Source organism: Centroberyx gerrardi, chromosome 1, assembly GCF_048128805.1.
Source record: "Centroberyx gerrardi isolate f3 chromosome 1, fCenGer3.hap1.cur.20231027, whole genome shotgun sequence".
Lineage (NCBI taxonomy): Eukaryota > Metazoa > Chordata > Actinopteri > Beryciformes > Berycidae > Centroberyx > Centroberyx gerrardi.
Window position 1 is genome coordinate 35,381,248 of NC_135997.1, and position 27,071 is coordinate 35,408,318.

The following is a 27,071-nucleotide window of genomic DNA, read 5'->3' on the forward strand; positions in this document are numbered from 1 at the left end:
AAAAAGACGTCACAGTACTGGACACACTATTTGATTGACAGGTGATCTCTGGGAAGAGCAACGCAGAAACATCACAGCAGTGAGTTCTTAGCACCAAAGATGGAGACTATATAAAACAAGACAACAGTACAAAATGATGAAATCCCACGTGGGCCAGTCAATAAGAAATATGTCACCATGTTTTGAGCGGTAACTGTACTTCCTCCTTAAAACCAATGATGGACAAATTTGTTTTAAAAAGAGGATCTCACAGAAAACCACTTTACCACCCAAGCTCCACAAGCTCTGGAACCATTACTATTTGAAGAGTTTGATGTACTTGTTCTGACTCTTGTTATTCCTTGTACTGTATTTGTATCCTCTGTTCTTCGTAACGCACTTTGTGACAAATCTGCAAAAAGTACTTTGTAAATAAATTTGACTTGACTTATTTTAACACAAGGCATATTAGCAAGTATCTTGATTATAGTGTAGGCCATAATTCCTCATCATGTTTCTAAACGAATAGTCAATGTCAAATTAGCCAAAGACTACAGCAGGTGATTTCACTGATCTTGTTGAAGGTGTGTTAATCAGTGAAATCTGTAGTCTTTGATCGTAATGAAAACCTGCAGACTTTTGGCCCTCCGTGGCACATGATCTAGATGTGTTTAACTTAAAGGTGAAACTGTCTGTCCTTTCAGGATCAGCGAGCTGTCTCTGCCCCTGGATGACCCGAACAGCTTGGAGGACGACATGGGCGTCATCCTGGTGGACATGAGTCTGTCCCGCCGAGACGGAGACAGCAAGAGAAGCTCTGTATGGGAATATCCCATGTGTATTTCCTGCATGGTTTCTAGCAGTAGGGACATTTGCGGTGCATTTTATTTATTGTGCATGTCACTTTGTTATTTTTTTTGTTGTTATTTTTCTCCCTATGGCCTACTAACCACAGTATTATTCTGTTTTGTACCTAACATGCATGCTCCGGTTGGCAGCGGTGGCCCCGAAAACGAAGTTTTAGGGTAAGGCATGATAAATGGAATAAACAGCAGTGTCTATTCAGCAATGAAGTGATATTCAGTTGACTTCGCACCCTACAAGTGCCTGCCAAAATTAAGAGAGACTTAAAGTAATAATCCACAACATTTTCATGTAAATAAATGTCAGTTTGGCTACTCTCTATAGCCGATTGATACAATTTAGATTACTCTAAAATATTGTAACCGCACTCAGAGGTAGGCTTAAGGGGGTCGCACACAGGACGAGAAGCGCCGTGTAGCAGATAGGATAAGAAGGCGCAGGTAAACCACATGGGAAGCGTCACACAGAGAGCGCCAGTAGATGTTAATATGTATAATAGATTAACGTTATAACGTTACAATTTACCGGTACATCCTGTTACTCCCGCAATCTTCCTCCAAGCTGCCGACTTTCATTGGTTATCCTTAAATAATCTGTGATTGATGGCATATAATTCCGGATATTTACCTACTTCATTGATTAACCGTTCATCATCCATCTTTCGTTTTTTTTTTTTTTTTAGGGCCATTCATAGAGTGAATGAATGAATATACTGGATAGCCTACATTTATTTGATTTACTAGGCAATGTTTTTTTAGATGGAAAACAAATGTCAGCTGACAAAATAAAAACGAGTTATTGTTTTTAAAATATTAGATGGCTTGCTACTTCTGTTCACAATGATACATTTCAAGCCGCATATCTAATATTGATTTGTGGGTCTTGTTCTGGGTTTAGTAGCAATAGTGGAAAACATGAGTGGCGCTGAGTGGCGCCCCAAGACTCTGAGCAGCGCTGAAGTCGTGGCTGGGCGCCGGCGTGCGGCGGCGCCAGACGCGACCAGTCGGCGGCGGTGTGTGCACCTTCATTGTAAACACTGGTTTCGAACTTTTCAACGTTGTATGTCGTCCGCCAGACGCGTCCGGTGTGCGACCCCCTTTAGGCGATGTCCAAATTTAATATCGCGATACGGTCCCACCAAAATATCGAGATATACAATATTATCGTGGGGGGGCTGATTGTAGAAAAACCCACTTGAATTGAAAAAAACAAAACCACTTCAAGTATAATTTTTGTTTTTTTACTGCCCTACCACCACTAGCAGATTATAGGTCTAAAAGATTGCACAATTGTGATCTAAGCAACAACACTATATTTAATATTGCGGGAAATATCGCACCTGTCACTGAAAGAGAGTAACTGTAATAAAACTATTGTTACTGAAAGAATTTGATTTTTGGTGTTTTGTGTGATGTCAATCTCCCCACACTAAAGATTCCCACAGCACAGTTAGTAAGTCGCTGCAGTAGCCACCTGCGCAGAGCATGATGGGATAGCTGGCGGCGAGGCAAGAGCAAGACGGCAGCACAGTGGGATAAGTTGAAATCGGTGAACTTTAAACCTGAAGTGGCAGAAAATTGCGGCGCGGTAACCAATCAGATTTGAGCAAAACATCCACCATGCAAATTCTCCCCCTTGCCAAATATTAGTCCCTAGTTCCACATTCTCATAATGGAGGAGAATGATTTTCCTCCATTGATCCATGGCAGAGAATACTTGCTATCCCATCAAAAAACAACCAACATCCCATTAAGACACTTTATGTTGAGTGTTTCCTTTATTTTGGCAGGTAACTGTATATTTTAACTTGATCTGATTCTTCTCTCTTGTTTCTTTACACAAGAGGGCAGCAAACCGCCATAACATTTCACCATCAGATGTTATAACATGCAGCCATCAATATGTCCCCTCCAACAAATAAGACTTAAATGTGTGTGATTCTGTTACTTCAGATGCTATTGTAGTCTGCTGTAGTGTTGGATGGTCATTTACACACGATTTTCTTCCTGTGCTTTATAATTATGCGCGGGGAGAAACGGAGGCGGACCGTACAGCAGCGTCATCTTGATCTACGTTAATTGAATCTGGGTTAAATGTATTTCCCTACAGCGCTGTGTCTTCATGTAAGCTGAGGTGCTGCTCTGCACCCAAGCGCGGCTTCACCTAATCCCCCAGTGAAATGAAAGATCATTTTCATCCTCTGTTCACTGTGGAGAAGAGGGATAATGTCCTCTCATTCAGCTGTCTGTCTGTCAGTCTGGCCTTGATTGATAGGCGGCCCACTTCCCAGGCTGTTTTATTGTACTGATTATTTTACACACATGAAAGTAGAATCCCGCTTCTGTTCACCTGGTTTGCTTGGGTTTCTTTTGGCTTACTTCCTTTCCTTTTTCTGTTTGATGCATGTGTGCATGTTAAATTGTTCTGTTTAGGCTTGGGCGATATCAAAAATATTATATCGCGATACAGTCCCGCCAAAATATCACAATATATGTTATTATCGCTGGGGGTTGGTCGTATTTTTATTTATTTTTTTTTATTTTTTTTCCCAGGTTTTTTTGTGGGGGTATTTTATTAAATTTTTTTCCAAATTACATGCAATTTCTAGGCTATAATAATAATAATAATAATAATAATAATTATTATTATTATTATTATTATTAATAACTGCCTAGAAATGTTATCTTACTATTCAAGCATTGGAGGAAACAACGGCCATTTAGCATAATTTGCTCATTCTTGCTATTTCCAGAAAAATGGGCTGATTGTGGAAAAGGGAACTCACTTGAATTAAAAAAGACCAATTTTTCACTTGAAGACATCATGATTTTGTTTTTTCACTATCCTACCACTAGTAGATTATAGGTTTATAAGTTTAAAAGCTTGTCTAAATATTACGATATTTGATAATATCAAATATCGGCCCAAGCCTTGTTCTGTTCTCAGTGTCATTGAGCTGCCTTGCTGATTAATGAGAGGAGATATTTTAGGTCAAAGTGTAGATGGAATTTGATTTGGAAGTTCGATTGAAGTTATGTCTTCCTTCTGATATCGCCATTCTTATTTTTCTATTTATCTTCTTTTGATTCTCCTTTCCTCTCCTCCTGTCCCCCTTGTTTCCCCTCTCCTCCATTTCCTCAACTCTCCTCTTCTCTCCTTTCTTCTCTGCTTTCCTCCATCCCTCTGCTGCTTTCCTCTCCTCTCTTTCCCCGTCCTCCTCTTCTCTTCTTACCTCCTCTCTTGAACTCCTCTACTCCATTCTTCTCTTCTCTTCTCTTATCCTCTCTTCTCTTCCTTTCTTCATTTCCTCTCTTTTCTTCTCCTCTTCTCCTTCTCTTCTATTCTCCTTTCTTCTTTTCCTCTCTTCTCTTCTCTTCTCCTTTCGTCTTTTCCTCTCTTCTCTTCTCCTTTCGTCTTTTCTCTCTTCTCCTTTTCTCTTTTCCTCTCTTCTCTTCTTCTCCTTTCTTCTTTTCTTCTCATCTCTTCTGTTCTCCTGACTGCTTTTCCTCTCTTCTTTCTCTTCTCTTCTCCTTCTCTTCTGTTCTTCTTACTTATCTTCCTCTCTTCTTTTCCCCTCTTCTCTTCTTTTCTCTTCTCTCCTCTTCTCCTTTCTTCTTTTCCTCTCTTCTCCTTTCCTCTTTTCCTCTCCTCTTGTATTCTCTTCTCCTTTCTTCTTTTCTTCTCTTCTCTTATGTTCTCCTTACTCCTTTTCCTCTCTTCTCTTTTCTTGTCTCTTCTCTTCTACTCCTTTTTTCTCTCTGCTCTTCTTCTCCTTTCTTCTTCTCCTCTCTCCTCCTCTCCTCCTCTCCCCCCTCCCCCTGCAGGCGGGAGGTTCTCCTCAGAGCCGGCGTCTGTCGGAGGCGTGGAGGAAGAGTCAGCTGTGGAGCGCGGTGGTGGCGGTGACTCTGGTGGAGGGTCAGGAGCTGCCGCTGGACGCCCAGGGAGGTCAGCTGTTCGTCCGCTTCAGACTGGGAGAGCAGAGATACAAAAGCAAGGTACCGAATAAACTGATGCTCTTCCTCTCCTCCTCTCCTCTCTTCCTCTCCAATGTGACAAAAATGGATTCTATCTCTCTCTCTCTTGGCTGATATTTATTTTCCTAGCGCTCACTCTTACATAATGGTTCTATGGTCACAGAAATATTGTAAGGGCACTAAGGCCCTGTCCCTTGCACTGCTTAATTTTGGTTCCTTGTAATTTTTTAGGTGATCTGAAAAAAAAGCGTATTGTTGCAGACCTCTTGATAAGAGCCTCAGCTTAATGCCTAAAAGTTGTTGAAAAAGAAAAAATAGAAAATAAGTCGGTCAGTAGGTCAGAGTTGGTCTACCTTCTATAAAAGTGAATGTTAACCCTCACCATGCCTCTCCTAGCTAGATACCATAGATCATGATAGATACCATGATCTGGTACAGACCTGAAACAAGTTGTTGTCAAAAATTACTTATCACAAAAAGGTTAGCTGTCTTCCATCTTCGCTGTCATTTTGCCTTTTGTCTTCGATAAAGATCAAGAGCAACAGTAGGTTCACACTATTAGCTACTATCTCTAACATTTCCATGCATTCACACATGACACTGATGGTCCTGCATAGTTGAGGCGTTGGCGGATGAGGAGCTCCTGTGGCCAAGTGCCAGGTTTCTCCTACTATTATTAACGTGCCTATTAATCTCATCCTCTACTTGGATGGCTGGGTTGGAGTGGCTGGTAGCTCCCTTGTCTCCACAGTCCATCTAATTTCCGGACATTTTTGAAAAAAAAAAAAAATGTTCTTTAACCTTTTGTTTGATTGGCGCAGGAATCTGACGGCTTTTGATGACTATAATGTTTTAAATCATCTGTTATTAGGAGCTGTTATTCGAAAGCAGGCATTTATTAGAATGGTACAGTAGACGGTATGGTGGCTTATGCTGTAGATCTCTGAATATTGCTCTCCGTTGTGATTGAGTTTACATTTTGCATTCACATTTAAGTCATTTAACTGATGCTCTTATCCAGAGTACCTTACAACCACATAATAAGCTTCTTTTACATAGTAAGTAGATCAGCATAAATTACAAGCAACCACAAATAAGGAGTGCAAAGGTTTGGGCCTTGGTGCCCTTACAATCTTCCTGTGACCACAGAATCATCATGTAAGAGCAAAGTGCTAGGAGAAGAAATTGAATAAGAGCCAAGGAGAGAGATGGACGGGAATTGTTAAGTGTGTGGCATGAAATGCCCAAGCTCTAATTGCCTGACTGGATGACATCTAGGGGTGATGGATCACTATTTGCTACACTAGCTCTATGGCTATCATCATGGATCACTTTCTTGCTAGGCGACAGGACAACTAGCATCACAGATCACAATCATGCTTCACTATCTTGTTACACTGGCTCCATGGCTACTGTCATTGATCACTATCTTGCTACGCTACAACATTGGTTATGCATCAAAGCTGCACGCTGCTGTGCACTTTCAATTCGGCTACTAAACAGCATTGCATTCACATGCTATTTTGACAAAGACAGAAAATTTTGACAGAAAATCAATCCCGCAAGACAAATGATGAACAAATATGGCCATTCTGCAGTTTAACAAGCTAATTGAACAAACTTAATTTAATCAAATGTTAGTTATGATGGTTAGTCTGGCTAACTTAAAACATGTAATAACGGTGCATATGTATAAAAGTGTTTTCTTAAAATTAACTGACACAAAACCTGATTCTTCCGCCACGTTGAAGGCCATAACTTGGAAACTCGGGTAGCAACATTTTCTCCAACTTTCTGACTTCATCATCTGATTGGCGTTCATTCGAAATGCCAAATTTCGTTTTTCTGATACATCACCTAGCATGTGAACGTGAGCTTAATTTTCAACGATCTATCTCCCACGCTCCCTTTCTCCTCAGAATCAGTGTAAAGTGGCCAATCCTCAGTGGAGGGAGAGATTCACCTTCAACCAGTTCCTGGACGGTCCAGACATCTTGGAGGTGGAGCTCTGGTCCAAGGAAGGACGGAGGAACGAGGGGTGTTTGGGAACGTGAGTCTAGCCTTCAACAGATCAACCGTTGAACCTTTATGTTGACACGTCTGGCCCTAACATGAACGTGCATGTGTACATTTGTTTGCCTGCACATGTGTGTCTGCGCCTGCATGTATGTGCATCTGTGTGTATGTGTGCAGGTGCGAAGTAGACCTATCCAGGGTTCCTGTCAATCAACGCCAGCTGATCACACACACTTTGCACCAAGGCAGAGGACGCCTGGTCTTCCTGGTTGCACTGAGCATGTGCAGTGGCGTCTCCATCTCCGACCTCTGTGCTGCACCGCTTGACGAAGCCCACGAACGACAGACCCAGCTGGACAAATATGTCAGTATACTAACCATATGTCAGTATGGATGTGTCAGTCTACCATCTATATGTTAGTGTGGATGTGTCAGTCTACCATCTATATGTTAGTGTGGATGTGTCAGTCTACCATCTATATGTTAGTGTGAATGTGTCCGTCTACCATCTATATGCTAGCATGGATGTGTCAGTTTATTACCTACATCACAAACCTGGGCTAATTAGTACTTCCAAGTGAAGGGTTTAATTCCAAAATGCCAGCAGTCACTTTGTAAAGTGTGAGACATGTTGAAAATGGTGGATATCAAATTTTTAATGAATCTCTTCAAATAACTCATAATGTTTTTCAACCGAAAGATACCAAGGCACTTCGACTTATCGATAAAATAGACATTTATTGAGGCAAACATCCTATGAAGACCTGTGGAAGTCGACACCGAGTGGAATAACCTTAATACCTAACAAGCACGGATTCAGTGCAACACCCAGAGAAATACTGCTAGCATTTATCTATGTAGTTTCTTAATTTTTGCTTCACCCTACTTCGAGGAGTTGTCAGTCACAGAAAGGTTTATTAAGCTGACATTTTGTTTACCTAAACTTTCCGGAATTTGGAAGTGGCAAACCCCACCTATCACAGAGGTAGGATGAATTTGCTTATACCAGTTGGCTCAGGTATGCCATATATAGAGGATTCATTTTATTTTTAATGGTTAAATGTGTAACATTTCTGTTTTACTGAAGCATAATATGACTAGCAAATATCACCAGATGTTCCTGAATGGTAGTGAGTGAAACAAAGTGAACAGCCACGGCGCACACTCAGTAGCGGGCCGAGGCTGTGTTTTTGTTGCTCTCTTCCCACGCCAAGGTCCGCTCAAAAATCTGGCAATTTGTTTTTGCTTTACTTATCGGCAAAAAACACACATCGGAAAATATAATTTGAGACTTTATTACGAATCTGTAGGGTGTTCTGGTAAATTCGGCATGTATATAATCCTCCAAACAGCTTGAATTTTAACAGACAGTTAAAGTATTAGTGTTAGTTCACACAAAAGATAGCGTCTCCTTACCTTCGATATGTTCCAAAATTAAAATGTTGTTGCAATGACAACGCTGAACGATAGAGGCCAGCATTGGACCAGAAATGACACATAGACCCTTTCATGTGCAAATGGATGGTGGTTACCGATTTACCAGTTTATAGACATTTATAGATAATATAAACACTGTTTCGTTATGTTGTGAATGACATCTTATTTAACATTTCCAAAATGCTTTCTGTCTGCTAATTGTCCCTCAGAGTTTGAAAAGTTCCATGAAAAACCTTTGTGATGTTGGTTTCCTTCAAGTCAAAGTTATCAAGGCTACAGATCTGCTGGCTGCTGATTTAAACGGTACTGCAGAGTTTTGCATTAAATGCTTTCTTTACTCCTTTAATGTTATAGTAAAAGGGATGGAGGGAACATTGTCCAAGTTTTAACGTGTTTTTTGTTGTGTCCTGTAGGAAAGAGCGACCCCTTCTGCGTGCTGGAGCTGGGGAACGACAGACTGCAGACCCACACCGTCTACAAGAGCCTCCATCCAGAGTGGAATAAAGTCTTTACATTGTCAGTTTGAGCAGGACACCTTTCCTTAAAGATGCACGCCAAATCTCTTACCAATCCCAATCCACTACCATTCTGTTGTTAAGACTACATGGTTTACTACCACATGTCTGTTGATGTTTCACAGCAAATTATATTTGGCAGTCGATAAAGGGGAGAAATTACGCTTTTGTTCTGCAAAAAGAGTAAAGATCCAGGTCCAAGGATCAGCACGAGTTGCATACATGAAATGTTCTGTTTCCTTATTTACCCAGGATGTTCTGAATAAAGGCATTTTTTGTAGTTTCATTCCAGAATAAGATACCATTTGAAATTAAGTGACATCTGCTTTTAGACAGTGATTTAAAAAAAAAAAAGAAGAAATGATAAGATGATGAAAGAAAAAAAACACTACTACATTATACTACTACATTTTAAAGAGTGGTTGGTTACTTAAATACTTAGTTCAGAGATAATGCATGATGAATTTTGTTATGATTTTGTTCCAAATTGGATATTAAGTGTTTTTGAAATGAAATGAACTCTTCATATGCAGCTCACACTTGAACCTGCATGTGGATTTTTATACTTAAGGAGAATTATTCTATGGAGAATATTATTTTCCCATGTGTTTTTTTTTGTTTGTTCCTCAACTGGTGCTCACCTATAGAGTTTCTTTGAATTCCTGATGCACTCGGTGTGCTGTAGTTGACCTTCTTGTGTGTCTCCTCAGCCCTGTCAAAGACATCCATGACGCTCTGGTAGTGACCATCTTCGATGAGGACGGAGACAAGCCACCAGACTTCCTGGGAAAAGTCGCCATTCCCTTGCTCTCGGTATGCCTAACAGTTCATCACACAGACAATAGACTAATCTCTCCTCGCACTCTGTCTAAATTAAAGTGAAGAGGGTGTTAACACTCCAAACACTTTGAAGACTTACTAAAATGTAATCCAGCGTGACTGATAGTCAGGCTCACAGCTGAGTTCAGCACCTGATGCCCTTCCTTTCTGTCCTGCAGATCCACAACGGGCAACAGATCGCCTTCCCGCTGAAAAAAGAGGATTTAGGAGGTTTTTCTAAGGGGAGCATCTCTCTGGAGCTGGAGGTTATTTTTAACCCCGTAAGTAGAAGCGGTTCGGCCTGCGACGAGGACATGAGGGCGTGATGGTTATTGCAGATGGGTAAATCCTCACTGATATGGCCATCTGTAAGGCATTGGCCCAGGACACAGTGTGAACACGAATCCAACTCCCACAACAGATGGAGTTCAGTTTATCTCCCAACACTGGGCCCAGTCAATAACTCTTTAGCTCATTGGAATCCAGTGGGAACAAGATGGGTATCAATGAAACTATTAAAGGTTAAGCAATAGTAGGGTAGCAGAGGAGTCTAAATCCTTTTTTTTTTGCTGAGTAATAAGCTTGGGTGATATCCAAAATTTTATATTACGATACTGTCTCGCCAATATACCACGATATACGATATTATCGCGATACATCACATTTCTAGGCTATAATAATAATTATTATTAACAACCTAGAAATTTGATCTTACTATTCAAGCATTGGAGGAAACAATGGCCATTTTGCTCATTCCTGCTATTTCCAGAAAAACGGGAATTGTGGAAAAGGAACCCACTTGAATTAAAAAGACAAATGTTTCACTTAATTATTTTAGTTTTTTCACTATCCTACCACTAGGAGATTATAGATTTATAAGTTTAAAAGCTTGTACAGTTGTGATCTAAGCAGGCCGGGAGGGGTTGGGAACTTTTTTTTTTTAATCCGATATCGCGGGAAATTCACGAAATACTGCGATATTCGATAATATCGAATATCGGCTCATGCCTAATGAGTAAACCTGATGAAAACAGGTACACATTGTTCGTACCAGTGTATTCTGTTGTTGCTGATTAGATACATTTAATGTATTTAAATATGAAAGAGGTCTGAAGCCTTTCAGTGTGTGGTAGAACATTTTCATTAGTATGGACTGTTGTCTCTAACCAGCACCTGAAAGGAGCACTGCTGTGCACATAACATCTACAGTACAACCTGTGTTTTTTTTTTTTTCTGTCTGCTTCTCTTTTGCTTGATGAATTGTTCTTTTCTCATCAGGTCAGAGCAAGTATAAGAACCTTCCAGCCCAAGGAGAAAAGATTCATGGAGGATAATCCAAAGTTTTCCAAAAAGGTTTGCTGAAGATGCGATGAATTCACTGTATAGTCCAGGCTTGGGGCATATTCACTTTCAGGTCAATCAACTGTAATATAAATTGAATGTGCAATACATTGTACCAGTGTTTCCCTTGTATTTTTCTTCTAACTGTGGACACGGGGCCTATACCATGTAGCTGCAGATGCATTCTCTGTAATCTGTTTCTGAGATCAGTTTTCATCTGCATATGGGAAATACTGCATTGTACATTCCATTTTCATTATCCAGGACGACTAGAATAAGCTTCAATTCCAAGATCGCCAACATTAAAAGCAACCAGTAGTAAGGAGGTCAATGGTCAGAGGTCACAACACCCGGACAATACTCCTGTGACGCTTGCATGATCATGTAAAGTAGAAGTGCTTGGAAAAGAAAAAAGAAAAAATAACAGCTAAGGGAGAGGGGTAGAAGAAGAAGAAGAAGAAGAAGAAGAAGAAGAAGAAGAAGAAGGGAGTTTGGAAAAATACCATGTTCGTTCTCAATTAGATCTTTATGAGCTTAATCTGAAAACCTTTTACTCGCAGCAGTTTTCCAGTCCTTGCTTTTCGGAGAACTTTTGTCTTCCTGAATTGGCTGAATTGAGCATTAATTGACCCCAACTGTGACTGAGTTCTTGTCCACTGTTCTGCTACATTAGTTTGATATACAGTGTGTGAGACAGGGTGCCTGACTGTCTGTACTTCCAACAAAGACTCATTGTTGTCAGACAATGCAATGCTCACTAAAGCCAAAACCAGCGACTGGGCTACAATAATCAGAGGATACTGGACAGTTTTTCACTCTGTTTCGTTGGTGGAAGTCTTTAAGGAGTAGGCCACATTGAATACTATATCAAGTTAAGATGATAAGAAGGTTGACATAACCAGGGCAGGTCACTAACTTTTTCTTTCACAGGCCACAGTGGCTTGTGCATCCCAAAACTTACCAGCCACTTCCGCTATTGCACCAGCCAATTAGATGTTTAGAATAGAATAGGACTTCAAATGATGGTTGGCGACCTGATGGTTGGTTAATTCATTTTTAAAATATGAGTCTCTCCTTTTCAAGTTATTTTCCTGTGTAGTGTGTATTACACTAAAAATAGTAGAGAATAGTAGATCTTCCTAGAAATTAAACATAATCAAAAAACCATCAGGTGCACTTGCAGTATATCCATACTGTAAACATACACTGCCCGTCAAAGGTTTGGGGACATCTGATTGAATGTACTATGTATTTCATTATCTTAACACCATTTTGATCTAAAGGCTTATGGTAAGTTGATCCTATGTATGAATTTATTTCCAAAGCCTTTGCCTTTGCATCAAGGCAAAAGGTGGCTACTTTAAAGAATCTAAAGATAGTTTTGATTTGTTTAACTCTTTTTTTGGTCACTGCATAATTCCATTTGTGCCATTTCATAGTTTTGATGTCTTTACTATTATTCCAAAATGTGGAAAATAGTAAAAATAAAGCAAAATGTGGTGTCCCTAAACTTTTGACGGGCAGCGTAAATATGATCTATTCATATATTTTACGTGTTTTTAACCCATTTTTCAGATCCTGGCCAGAAACGTGCTGCGCGTTCAGACGCTGTACAAAGCGATCATGTCGACGCTGCAGTACATCAAAAGCTGCTTCCAGTGGGAGAGCGTTCAGAGGAGCCTGCTAGCCTTCCTGGTAAACTGGCTTAATTGCTTACCAACACACTATCTGCATTTCACTCCCCCCCCCCCCCCCCCGCCCCCCCAAGCTGTGGAAGACAACCGCAGTCTGGCCAACCCCTACTTGAACTCTCCCAGCGAGAGTCTTAATCAATGCAGCGTTGGGCAGTGAAGGCAGGCTCGGCCCTGGCTCAGTGTTTTTGAGTGGCCGGGCTTCAGCGTTGCGTGTCTCGCGGATGCGGAGTTAAGCCTCAGCTGGAGAGAGTAGAGTCCCAGCGGAGTTGAGATGGAGTCTATTTTTGTTCTACTTCCCTGACAACTCATTAACCCTCCATCCAATCTGTGCGCGGTTTAATTTACACCCTATTATACATAGACGGGAAGTCCAATTAAAAGGCCCTTCACAGATAAGGCTGATTCTCCAGTCTGCCTGTGCTGCATATAAGTCCTAAGCAAGTGTGAAGACAGAAAGAACAGAGCCGCCTTTTAGGCCTTGTCTTTTAAAAAGTATGATTAAGTGAAGTGGGCGCAGATCTTTTTGACATTATTCTCTCCCAGATCAATATGGCATACAGTAAGTTGTGCATTAACTATGTAGACAGTCAGGGTCATGGAAAGTTCCCTGTGTCTTTACGGCTAACATCCTGTAGATGGCGCTAAAGGTTTTCCGAGCATGCAGGGGAATTCTTGGAAGACCGCCTAAGATAGGGAGATGTTGTATGCCGGCCAATAGTACAGTTTGTTCAATTTGCTGTGAAAACTGGGAGCCGCAGCACAGAGCTGTTATTTGAATAGATGCCACTGTCTGTGTTATGGCTTTGAGTGTGTGTTTATGTTTGTTAGTGGAGATCACCAAGATCTCCGGAGGCAGTGTCGTCCACGACGGGGTCAGAGGTCAACTCACTTTGACTAGAATCTGCTCACAATGGGAATATAAACGGCAGTAAATGTACTGATAATAGCTCAATTATCCATATTCATATCTTAGTAGATTGGATATGACTTTTTAATTCCAAAATATAATAATTTAATTTTGAAGACACCCCCTTAGTTAATTGGCCAAATTGCCCCAACTTAGATTTTTGAATGTTAATGTAATATATTCGACTGGGCCTTGTATATGGTGTTAATTGATATCAGGTTATTATTACCGTTTTGCTTGACAGCTCAGACATACACTCAAACGCAAATATGCATACAAGCAGGAACAAGCGCACAAATGGACACACACACTCTCTCCCACTCCCACGCTATGCAGGAAAAAAAAAGCCAGTCTCAATGTTTGAAAGACAGTACCATCTGTACTCATGTTTTCACACTAACGTTCCCTGCCTTTTCAAGCCCCAGTGAGAAGAAATAAAGGACTGTTTGATATCGCCACATAAGAGTAATGACTCATAGCTTCGCTCTACATGACGGGAGACAGTAAGAAGCTCCCTCTAAAATCTGGACACCTTTATGCAAAGCGCCTTGTCAGTGCCTTGCTCTACCCAGGTCCACACATGCCCTTTATTTCTTATTTTGGAAAGAAGATCGGTAGAGGGACTTGCCGTTCAACTCCATAAGTAATTAAAAAACAGAAAAGGATTTAAATTGTGTTTGAGCAACCACAGGCTCCTTTTCAGAGACTGCAAGTCCTTTGATTGAGATGTATTTATCAGTAGTATTTAGTAGATACTCATCTTGGCCAGCATAAAACTGAATAGTTTTAATGATGTGTGTGTTCTTAGATTAGCACTGCCATGAAAAGCCTTCCCCTGTGCATTAGTGTGGAATTCCCGCTGCATTCTGAAAACGCGCTACCCTCCCGTTCAGTAGCCCTCCTGGCATTAGGTAGCCTTTCATTTTTATTTTCTCCGAACTGGATTGTATTTCCAGAGCCCCTTTCGCTGTCGAAAGCCTGCGTAACGCCTCTCAAGTTGAAATGGAGCGCAATTATCACAATCTTTATAGGCTGCGTATACATTTCCACCAAAGCGTGACTTGGCTTTCCCGCTCTCCCCGGCTCTCCCAGTCATTCCAAAAGTCCCCACTAATAAAACATAACCCTTTTAGTGAGGAATTGGTTTCACCTTCCCTCCCAGGCCCTGTTTTGGCTTGTGATAACAGAGACAAGAGCGTGCTTGGCTTTTTTGCACATTAAAGCTGACGGTGGCGGCGGCAGGGGGAGGGATCTGCCATCTTTTATGTCAGTTGGTGCCTCAGAGGAGAGCGATGTCCTTACCAGATGTTCACTTCTATTTTTATTAGCATATAAAAACATGTAAATCCTCCCCACGCCTTTTGGCACGCCGCCATTTCGGACGGCGCTGCCTCTCTGACAGGATTATTTTATAGTTCCATTTAGCCGTACAATTGAGACATCACAAAACATATTTCTTTCTCCTTTTATCCATTTTCCATGAGCCGCACACAGGTGGAATGTGCATCACAGAGCCATTATGGATGCTCATGGCATATTCACACACAGACTCCCCGCGGCTGCACCGAATCGCTCGGCCGGCTTTAATGTACACAAGATGAGAGAGGCAAAGCAATTAGACTTAAGTGGTTAATGTCAATGCATATGCAGGGGGTGGAGAGAGAGGCTGTCCAACTGAGCAGAATGGCCACCCTGTACAGCGTATGTAGAAATATGTAGAAAGCAAGGCTTTGATAGTGGCAGGGTTGCCTTCATCAGCTTGACCAATGCTTATGTAATCAATAGCGGATCCGATCGACCTTTAGCTGGCAGGGATTAAGGAGCTATTGAAAATGTCTTTGGAAGTCACTTAATGAAGAGCAGTCCTTTTTATCTTCTACCCCCCCCCCCCATCTGATCTCACTGACCTCTGACCTCTGCCGGCAGGTGTTTGTGGTGACAGTGTGGTACTGGGAGTTTTACATGCTGCCCCTCTTCCTGGTTCTGCTCATCTCACGGAACTACCTCCAGATCGCGTCCGGTCGGGTCAGTCCGGACGTGGTGAGTCTACAGCTACTCGTCCGCCATCTTCCCCTTTAAAGCAATATTCCACTTAGTTTTAACATGGGGGTTATTCGGCACTTGACCGCCATGAAAACCAGAATAGAAACTTAATCACCAAGATTGGATGCAGCTGGACGAGTTTGTAGGGTTTGGATTTTTACTTTGCATTCATTTGAATGAGGCTACGAAAATAGACTGAAAACTGACATTTACAAATGTATTAAATGTCAGTTTTTTTTATTTATTTTCATGGCCTCGTTAAAATGAATTGGAATTCAAACCGAACGCTACAAACTCGTCCACCTGCATCTGATCTTGGTGATTAGTTTATATTCTGGTTTTCACGGTGATCAAGAGCATAATAACCCCCATGTTAAAACTAAGTGGAATATTGCTTTAAGCCAGCTGCCTTCAGCCCAGTGACTTGTTTGGCTGTTTTCACACTATTTCACTTTTTTTTGTAGAAAAATAGCTGCTACAACTGCATTTTGTTCAGATAATGAAAAACATATTTGTTTCCATAGTGACCAGCTGCAGTAGCTGCCACAATCAGCAAGCAATGCTTTTATCCAACTATCCAACACTTAGAAACTACCACAACACACAGTACCAGCTACTATCAACTTTAATGCTGCTGCGTTCTCCATTTTCATTCTGCTTCTGGTTGCTGTCTTCCCTGTAATCGGTCTGTCATCCCCTCTTGTTGTGATTGGTCAGTCCATGTCATTTGGTCTCCGCTAAAAAATGTATCTAATCTCAAGTTTAGGAAGCACTCTTAAAAATGTCTAAAAAGATGCCAGGCACAGCGCCATTTCCAAAGTGACCACTCCCTTTTAGTTTAACTGATTACTAACTAAACTAATTTATTGGCAGTTTATTTGAATGGGATCTCTTCTATGGAGAACGCAGTAATTTTAGGCCACTTGGCTTGCTAGTTAACGTTAGCAACTTCATTCATAGATTATAGCATATTGCATACATACATAGAAACACTGCTTATACAACAATGTGTTTTATTATAAAATGCCAAGATGTCAAAATGTGGACTATGTGCTGTTTTACAATCATTAAAAAAAAGTTTATATATATATATATATGTGTGTGTGTATATACTGTGTGTGTGTGTGTGTGTGTGTGTGTGTATATATATATATATATATATATATATATATACTGTGTGTATATGTATGTGTGTGTGTGTATATATATATATATATTTATTATGTACATATCGCTATATACATGACTATATTGCAGCAGTCCATGCAAACTACTAGACGAGCCCAGAAGCAAGTTGCTTATATACTGATCAATAAAGGCCAGAGTTGGTCTGTACAAAATGACTTTTACCACATTGTGATGAAGTTTCATAGTGCCCAGGTATAGAAGAGTAAACTCTCGCCTCCAGTTGCCCTGGCTGAATTTGGCTTTTGAAGACCGTGGCGCTGTGGCAGCTGCATCGTGAGCGCTGTAGTGTGAACATGGCCTTACTCCGTCAGCCATCCTGCAGCGCTGAGTGTGACGGTTTCTGCCGGCATCCAGCTTCAGCAACACTTGGCTTTAGAGAGAAAATGGGCCAATGCAGTTTTTTTTGTATAGAAAATGTTAGCTAGTCTCTCACCTTAACATTACCGTTGTTGTTTCAGGATAACATGGACTTGGGGGATGAAGACGAGGATGATGAGAAGGTATCTACCCATCTATTTTTGCAGTTCTATGTTGACGGGTCTCTTTACATCTGTGGTTCTTTGTCAACTATGCTATGTCTATTCTTATATGTAGATATGTTGCTGTCTGTTTATTTGTCTGTCTATTGACAAAGGTATCTATCTATGATCTATGGTCCTATGTTGTTAAAGCCCTTTTATTCAATACTAATTCTTTTGATGTATTTTGATTCCTGACAACCACTAGTTGTGTTTCTCTGTAAACTTGCGGTTATCAAAGCCATTTAGGCTTAATGAAGACCTCACCAACCCGTTCCCACATGTCACAACTCATTTATATGCAAATAACGGGGCGGGGAAACTGTTCTGCTGCGTTTGGGAAATTCCCTCAGCCGAGCACACAATAAAATACCATCTATATGGAACCAGTGACAGCGCTTATGGAAATGCCTTTTGAAACCTCAGTGAATGTCCCATGCTGTGTTATAATGCTTTTAAACAATGAAATATTTCTTCAAAATGACAGCAGTTTGTTGTAAACATTTTGAATGGCCTAATGTAAAATGGTTCTCATACTGGTCCCAGTGGGAATGTGACCCTGTAGCTGAAATGCCTTAGTGCAGTCAGATAGTTTGGAGGAAACTTGGCCGAGGTGGAACTATTAGTATAGTACTATACTATACTATAGTATAGTACTATTAGTACTCGGGGTACAGCAAACTATTGTGTACTTGAAGTACTTTTCCAGAAGTTAATACCCAGATCAATATGCTAGAATAAAGCCAATGTGAAATATATACACTGCCCGTCAAAAGTTTTTATTTTTACTATTTTCCACATTTTAGCATAATAGTAAACTTTAATGGACTCTAAATAATGTGGGGGGATTTGAAACAGAGTATTTTCACATGTGTTGGGTCAGACTGACAGTCACTGGACCACTGTGTAACTGGAATATCACAGGTTGGATCCCCACCACAACCCTCTGCCCTGTCACAGAGCTGAACCCAGTCTCCTCGACCTTTTCTTGGGCTCATCTCCATCGTCTGGATGCGGTCGTGCCAGCAACCTCTCTGCGCTTCTTAGCAGAAACAACCATATATCACAGAGAGCACACAGTGATAAAGACCATGGCTTTGACCAGTAACCAAACCCCCCCCCCCCCCCCCCCCCCCCCCGCCCCCCAGACTTCAACTCCTCTCTTTTGTCCAAACCCCCCTTCATTTTCCCTGTGTTTGATGTGGAGCTAGGGCCATGTCCCTGTCAGATCTCTCTCTCTCTCTCTCTCTCTCTTCAGAGCAGCGTCTGGTCTCCTCTGTTTATTTTAATGCTTGTCCTCCCCCCCCCCCTCCCCCCGGGATCTGGACTAGCCTGGGAACGGCTCCAGCAGAAACGGACCGCTTCATCTCTTTGATAATGTGAAGTCCAGTCCCGTTCTGGGGAGCCTTCACTTCAACCCAACCAACATTTTTCAACCTTACTCTTATTTAGGTCTACATTCACAGTCTTAACCAGAGTGACACGAGTCGGTAGGGTTTCAGATGCGTTGTGGGAATCAAACCTGTGGCCCAGAGATTCTGAACCAACTAGTCTGACTAAACACATTTGAAAGTGTTCAGCTGTTTTATATTTGACCTGCCAAATTACCCCCTAAATCATTTCAAATCTCTTGAAGTTAACTTTTGAGGAAACCCTAAATTATACAAACCATACCCAGCCAAAATCAAGATACTACATTTAAAATGAATATAATTTAGCATGGCTTTATTCCAGTGTATCTGTGTATTAAGTAATTAAAAAAAAGTATAAGATAAGAAAAGTATAAGAAGTATAAGACAGAAGACTTTGTGAGTACTTCCCAGAAAATCTCCCTAATATATAATTTACTTACAAGGGTGTAACAACATAATGCATAAAGTACAAAGCCTACAAATGTAATTGTTTGTACTTGTACTGTGTTTTTACACCCTTTTCATTAAGTATTAACTCAGTATTATTTGGCACTTTAATGAGTTTAATTTAATTTAATGAGGTGCATATCTGTAAATCTGTCATAAGCCATCACAGCAACAATTATTTTCTGCAGAAAATCATTATTAGCATCACAAAGACACTCATTCTTTTTTTTTTTGTAATTGTTCTTTTATTTATAGCTTTCATTACCTTTTCATTCACATCCATTGGTGTCTTCTTTTTTTACCCTTTATTCTCCAACCTACACCTGTAATCTCTGCTGCTGCATTGACCCAGTTTCTCCTTAGGGATCAATAAAATTCACTTCATCTTACCGTATGATACTGCTGTATACAGTGATGAAAAGACTTTCTGTATTGAGTTCTTCCAATCAGCTGTGTGTGTTGTTTGCCGCTGCAGGAGTCGGAAAGGAGAGGTTTGATGGAGAAAATCCACATGGTGCAGGAAACCATCATCACCGTACAGAACCTGCTGGAGGAGATCGCCTGCTTTGGGGAGAGGATTAAGAAGTAAGAATTAAGGTCCACTCGAAATTCCAGCTCACTACTGTTGAAAATTTATTTTAATTTCAATTTGATTCATTCATTCCTAAAAAATGTTTGTGTTCAGAGAATGAAATGGATGGCGATTATGCTGTAGTCTTGAAGTGTACATTGTAAATATTTTTATATTTAGAGTTTTTTCCAATATGCTATACATCCATTCTGGATCAATAAAAGATCATTACCTGAGATTCCTCATTCAATGTCAGTAAAATATAGAGGATCCAGTCTGTAAAGCAAGGGCTTCAGTTATCTTCTATCATTTTTGAAAAGTATTATTTTATGCTATCAATCATTTTGTAAAGGTACAGTAGATGGGACTTTTTTCAAAGGTGTGGAACAATATTCTTCTTTGGCACCCACTGCTCTTTCTTATTTTGATTTGTCAGCACCTTCAACTGGTCTGCGCCGTTCCTGTCCAACCTGGCTTTCCTGGTCTTTGTCATTGCAACAGTCATTACATACTTTGTGCCCATACGCTACATCATCTTAATATGGGGTGAGTCTCAAACATTATTCATTGTTTTTAGGGATTTCTATGGATTCTTCTCCTTCTCCTTCTTCCTTGTCCTTCTTGTCCTTGTCCTTCTAAGCACAGACTGCTGGAACCCTATTGGGTTAATAAAAAAATCATTTTTTAGGGATTTCTAGGGACTCTTCTTCTCCTCCTTCTCCTTCCCCTTCTAAGCACATAGTGCTGGAACCCTATTGTATTTGTTAGGATTTTTCTTCTTCTTTTTCTCTGCTAAAAGTATCTGGAGCTCAGAGCCCATAACATCCACAGCAACCAAACTTGGCAGATACGTTTGAAATCTCAACCTCTACTCAGGCGGCAAACACCAATCGGCCAGATGGCGGCGCTACAACAAGCAACTTTACGTTTTGGCCAATAACTTCTGAACTGATTGACTTTCCATAGATTCCTAGTATCAGGTGCACATTGTCTAGTCAATTTCCACCATATTGGATTTTCCACCATTTTGCTTCTTCTGCTTCTGTTTCTTCGACTTGCTCTTTGCAACAATCATGGTTTGCTATATCATTTGAATCTGCAAAAGACTGTATGTATGACATGTAATGTTGGTGACCTAGGAATTGAAGCGTATTATACTGTTGAAGTAGATGTTGATACTGATGAAGTTGAAGAAAGTAAAATGTTTCACATGTTCCAGCCTGAAAAAGTGGAAGTAAAATGAGAAACCGGTATATGTGTCACTTGAAGCAAAATTTCCTGGACAGCACAAGTCTTCTGCTGCAGGTATTTGTTTGTGTGTAATCACAGGTGGAGTTGAGCCACAAGAGAATAGAGTTAATGATATGTTGGTGGGAATTTCTGTTTTAGGTATCAATAAATTCACCAAGAAATTACGGAACCCGTACAGCATTGACAACAATGAAGTGCTTGATTTCCTGACGAGGGTGCCTTCAGATGTGCAGAAGGTAAGCCTCCCTGGATCAGTCGGCCAGGAAGCTGAATATCCCAGAGCCTGCCAACTTTGCATTTTACCAAAGCGACTCCCAGGCATTCTTCACTCTTGGCTGTATAATTAGCTTCATCTATATAATTATCTAGCCCTGTATAATTTCTGTTGTGTTATGGTCGTGGTATATCCCTGGTGGAGGTCTGCTGCTTGACGGCTTTGAAGCACCGGCTGTTCCCAGGCTGAAACAGGAGACACTGTTGGTGTGTTCATTTAGCTGCTGGCGTGAACTCCTCATCAAGAGCAAAAAATCGGTCTCAAACATGCATCTCCTCCAAGATGCATGAATCAAAAAGAATCAAAAGAATTAAAGTGCCCACAATACTACAGACCTCTAAGGCAAACACAAGTGTGGGACCAAGATACATGACTCTAGAGTGACATTGTGCTGATTATGCTTTAATTTCTAGATAACAAATTTGAGTAAAGATATAAACTAACCGTTGTTTCTCGCCACAACTCGCATACAATGAGCTGAAAATAGACACTCGTAGCTTCAGAAAAAGCTCCAGTCAGTACCGTCACTAGCCAAGTAGCCGGAGCTATCGTGGGGAATTTTTGGCCCAGTTTTGGCTTCTCTGCAACAATTATCCAACCTCTCGACATACACTCAGCTGCTAAAATTAAATTGACTGAATGGACGTTAAGATAAGGAAATAAACTTTGTCCAAACTGGGACTGGGGGTGTCTTGAAAGTTGGCTTGGTCAATTCTGTTTTGATTTTTCTGCCATTCAAAGCGGAGAGAAATGTGCAGTGACACCCAGTCGTGCTCCTGGACGACTTTACCCCCCAAAAAAGGATGACCGACACCAAACCCAACACATAAAAGCGCACCACTATAAGTGGCTTGCTTAAAAAAACAATTCAGCTAGTCTTGGAGAACAATTGACAATGGTGCTAACTCAAACCCTAACCCAAGAAGAAAAGAGATACATTAGAAAAGAAAACACTTGTAAAACTCCGAAAAACAATTCTGGGCATCACACAAGTTCAAAAAGGACTCTTTGAATTATCAAATTGTAAAACATTGGGTCCATTTTTTCTTTAGAAGCCACCAAGAGCCGTATCAAGCTGCATATTTTGTGCTGCATGAACGCACCTCTAGGCCACGGGAACGCCCCAAGCACGTTCACTGCTTCTCGTTTCCGTTGTTGACAACTACATGGGCTGGCTGGCTGTTAGCAGAGGCTGTTAGCTGTATCCATCAAACTAGATCACATTAAACTCAACCTACAAGTTGTCCGCTAACGGGCAAGATGTAAGAACAATAACGGATGGTTTTAATTTTGGATTATTTTCCCTGCCTATTAAATAGGGTGTTTGCAAGCTCACTAACATTACTGTAGTTAACTAGCTAACACAAAATGAAACACAAGTTAACTTGCCTCACGTTAACCCATGGATGTGTCAGCTGACTCCGTAACGTTATGCTAATGTTATTACCAACGTTAGCTTAGCTCAACTTTATCCAGACTGAATCACTTGACATCGGATGTAAGATTTAGACAAATGAAGCCAATGTTATATGGGGCAAGATCAAGAATATTACATTGTTCTTGAATAAATTATAGGGTCATACCTGGATCAGTTAGGCCATTAATCGAACTATGGTTTCCCTGAAGAGTTAACTTGTTAGCCGGCAATAGACTGCAGCAGGCGGGCAGCAGAGTGACCCAGAACCAAAGTAGCCTGCCGGCACTCGTGAACGCGCTGTCGTCTCGGTCCATGTGAGAACGCGACTAGGCTCATTCATGTGGGCCAGCCGGGCCAAGAAAAGACGCTAATGCGCATGTATTTTCGGCCTAGAAGTAGGAGTCGTAGAAACTTTTTTGCCGTATGTGCTAGGTGAGCAACGTTTGTTGGAATGAATGGGCCGCCAACTTTGTCTACCTCATGCAGTCAAATACAAATACATCCATATACCCCTGTATACCTACAAAATGGAACATTGCATTAGTTCAGGCAGGACACGGAACTTACGCATTGCTAGCCATCTGTCAGCTAATTGCTACGCACACCAATCACAATCCATTCTTTAGCAATTCGGCCTATTTAAATGACCTCCTCTTACACTGATTCTTGCGACACCAACTGGTGCACCCAGTCTGCTGCTCAGTAAAGCTTCATGCCACTGCTGCTGTTATTATGCGGCTTATCTGCTACATGCTGCCGTCACTGGTTGTGCTGTGTTCTCGTGCTCAAAATGTCTTGCTTTGAGCTAGATGAAGAATCTTTGGAGGCATCGCCACCCACCTCTATCCAAACCCACTGCTGCAGTTCTCATCTGGCAATAAAAATCCGCACATACCACTTCAAGAATCATGTTTGTACTGCGCATCACTGGCACTGCCAACCAATTTGAAAGAATGCTGCTCACCCAGTGCATATGCCATAAAGAAATACTCTTGCTGGTTTGCTTCCGTGTTGTGCGGCCCACATGCAAGCGCATTAGTGTCTTCTTATGTACTCCCACCAGTAGTACCGTGCCCGTGAGCCAGCCCAGTCGCGCTCTCGCCGTCAAGTGAGCAGCCGTCAGGAGAGAGAGCCTGCAGGTGGGAGCGTGGGAACGGCTGTGAGCAGAGAGAACAGAGCGCTGCTTTGCTTGGAGTTTTGTGTTGCACTATTTACATAAAAAATTCATGATCGTCTGTCCCTCATCTGTCCCCTCTTCATTCAGTGTCAACATGTAGATTTTTTTTTTAATTTTAAGCATAGACCAACTTCATGAATATGCATGTTTTTACTACATGTCAACATAGTCCTACCTGTAGGCGTCTGCTATATAAAGCCTGGTGGCTTGATGCAAACCCCTGTGATCAGTGACAGTGTTTGCATTAGCATTCACTGTCTTGTTTTGCTCCTCAGATTGCAGTCTGAGAGATTAAATTGATCCATCTTTGCACCTTTTCCAAAATCAACATACGTAAGCAAGACTCTATAAAGGCACTATAAAGCTGGATCTTAAGTTCATCCGACTTCAACCGTAAGGTTTTATTAGTAAGCGATGGTCAGCGACTGTGTAAATTATCAAGTTGTTTCCTTTGATAATTATTTGTTAGCTACAAACATCTGCTTACCAGATTATTTTGTATGGGAGCCTGACTGGGACATGTCCCTGTCAGGCTTGAGGACCAACATGACAGCAATTGTAGAGTTTTTTTAAGATTTTTAGATGCTATAACTGTGGCAAATACCCACAAAATTCATTACTGAGCTATCGATTTTACAATGGTTCTCTATTGGGAAACTGGCCTCACTGCACCATTAGCTAGCAGCCGGCCATGGTACTGCAACCTTACCAGAATGACGTAGACACTGGCATCGGAAGTCAGCCAACTTACTGGGGCCTTGACCTCTCCTGTCTCCTCTGTTTCATCTGTCATCTCTGCTCTCCTTTCTCTTTCCTATCTGTTCTTCCTCCTTCACTTTCCCTCTCTCCTCGTTCTCTTCTCCCATCTCTATTCTGCCTTCTGTGCTGACCTCTGTCCTCTGATATTTTCTCTCTCCTTTCTCTCCTCTCTGTCTTCTCTCCTCTTTCTTTTCAACATTCCTGTCTCTACTCTCATTTTTCACCTTGTCTCCTCTCTATCTCATCTCTCCCCTCTCTCCTGTCTCTTCTCTGTCCTCCAGTCTTTCACCTCTTCCCTCCCCTCTGTCTCCTCCCTCAGTGCCCTTGGGCCTTGGTGTTTAGTGAGGGTGACTCAGGGTCTCGTCTCTCCTCTGACCAGCTCAGTAGTACTACCTCATGCTACACTGGCTCAATAATAATTAAAAATTCAAATGAACTTCATTTGTATAGCAACAGCAATCAAATAAAAGCAGACATCATACTCGTGAAATAAATAAAAAATGTAAAAAAAGAAGGCACCGCATAAAAGGAAACCAATAATAGGATGAAATACACTGTCAGTATGTATTGTACTACATATGTTAATAGTTTTGCACCAGTGTCACAAAGACAAGTTGCTGCACATTTGTTGTGCTTGGCGAATAAAGTGACTGACTCTTTATTTTCTGTCTGCAGGTTCAGTACAGTGAGGCGAGAGTCAGCAGCTCACAGAGCCCATTGAGGAAGAAGAGAGTCTCATAGCACACACACGGTACCTGATGCTACTGCTGTGGGTTACCTAAGAACTTCGGCTTCCAGAGGACATGAAAAGTCCTAAAGAGACTTGTTTGTTGGTCCGGACTATCTCCTCTGGTCGGAGATGCACAGCTTGGCACCTAAAGATGACCTTTCAACCAAAGCAGTCAGCACCGAGGACATAGCAGAGTTTTAGTTTTCCGCTTTTTGTAACACATTTACTGATGTGTGCGCGTCACTGGACCAATTTGTAATAATACTTCCAAAAAGTGCAGGCTGTTGTATATGTACATGTATTGTATATGTATTCTTTCAGATTATCAATCACAAACTGCTTTCCCAGATTATAAACCTGTGAAGCCAGGTTACGTCCTTTACAAAATGTTTTAAAATGAGACCAGGTTGAAATCTGACTTTATATGCATGTACAGTACATTTGGAATGTTTAGTTTTGTTTCTATTTTTAATTTCTTTGCAATGTCAGATATGACGATTTTCATTCCAAAATGAGACGCCTACTCTTACAAAATCACTGGTAGGATGAAAGTAAAGAACATTATGGGATTCATCTTAAGATGTTTTCTTATAAAATAATTGTAGTTGCTTTTGAAGGTAGAGTCATCTGTGGTTTGAAATATTAACAGATGATTTTCAGGTATCAATTATTTTTCCATGAAACCTTTCATACATTCCCATTATGCAGTCTCCATCTCCAGTACCATATCCAAAGTTAGTAGCAATATTATTGATTCATTTCATGATTGCAAATGCTTTATCCATATATTGACTGATTCATTTTACTTTTATGAAATTGATGATATAAAGGTTATTTTTACAAGCAAAGATTAGTGCCTATTTTATCATATCGTATCATCCTACGTACATGTACTGTATATTGTATTTTACCTTTTGCTAGTGACTGGGATGGGGCAGGATCTGTATATCTAACTTTATTTATTAATAACAATCACTGATGAGGACTCTGTCTCCCTCATTTCCAACAGCAATAAATGTACCCGATCACACAATGTAGCATCTTTATCTGCCTCTCCCTCTCTGTCTCAGCTCTGCACCACATCTCTTTGAATTCCCCTGCATGGTGTATACGTCCTCTCTGTGCTCCGATGCTGCAGGACCGTGGGCATCTGATAGCGGTTTCCAAGCCCCTCTCTTCATTAGGCTTTCATGAAGCGAGGCGAGGCTGTTCAAGACCTCGCCGGCATCCAGGCTTCCCGCTGTGTTGATGGCCCTTGGGCGTCGCCACAAGCAGGAGGACCTCGGCGACCTTCTCTCAGCTGCCGTGACAAGACGCCTGCAGCCAGCATCCTATCAACCAGACAAACCTCGGGTACTGCACTGCAGTAACAGGAGGAGGATTTTCAGGCCACAAGCAACAGCCGCATTAATTTAGGGATTGGAGAATTAGAGTAGTTAAGATGTTGGCGTTCAGAGTAATACCCTGGGATTTTTGGCTGTTAAGTCAGAGCGTGTAGGCTCTGTCAGCAGCCTCTTAATTGGAGAATGAGTGAAATTAGAAAAAATGTGCTTTACTGAAATACAATGAGAATCCACCAATAATATATATGGTACATATGCTATACCATGTATACCATGAAATAATTTGCTGATTAGTCCCATAGAATAGTTAAGATGTTAGCATTTCTCTCAGTCATTGGCTTCTTCTAATGAAATTAGAGGAGACCAACTCTACAGAAATGCACTGAGAATCCACT

At 41.1% G+C, this 27,071-nt stretch overlaps 1 protein-coding gene across 2 annotated transcripts in view; it reads left to right on the plus strand.

Moving 5' to 3' along the window:
* mctp2b (multiple C2 domains, transmembrane 2b) overlaps window positions 1-26,366 on the plus strand; it is a 60,444-nt gene extending 34,078 nt beyond the window's left edge. Inside the window, exons 7-23 of one of the 2 annotated variants that reach the window (XM_078282419.1) lie at window positions 684-798; window positions 978-1,004; window positions 4,668-4,838; window positions 6,737-6,867; window positions 7,011-7,197; window positions 8,480-8,573; window positions 8,684-8,786; window positions 9,496-9,598; window positions 9,784-9,885; window positions 10,883-10,957; window positions 12,521-12,640; window positions 15,473-15,586; window positions 17,236-17,277; window positions 19,630-19,739; window positions 20,162-20,271; window positions 21,115-21,212; window positions 25,279-26,366. In XM_078282419.1, the coding sequence (XP_078138545.1) occupies window positions 684-798; window positions 978-1,004; window positions 4,668-4,838; window positions 6,737-6,867; window positions 7,011-7,197; window positions 8,480-8,573; window positions 8,684-8,786; window positions 9,496-9,598; window positions 9,784-9,885; window positions 10,883-10,957; window positions 12,521-12,640; window positions 15,473-15,586; window positions 17,236-17,277; window positions 19,630-19,739; window positions 20,162-20,271; window positions 21,115-21,212; window positions 25,279-25,344 (1,768 nt within the window). In that variant the 3' untranslated portion in view covers window positions 25,345-26,366. The remainder of the gene's footprint in view (window positions 1-683; window positions 799-977; window positions 1,005-4,667; window positions 4,839-6,736; window positions 6,868-7,010; window positions 7,198-8,479; window positions 8,574-8,683; window positions 8,787-9,495; window positions 9,599-9,783; window positions 9,886-10,882; window positions 10,958-12,520; window positions 12,641-15,472; window positions 15,587-17,235; window positions 17,278-19,629; window positions 19,740-20,161; window positions 20,272-21,114; window positions 21,213-25,278) is intronic. The other variant, XM_078282444.1, reaches the window with a different exon arrangement.
* Window positions 26,367-27,071: the final 705 nt, after the last annotated feature.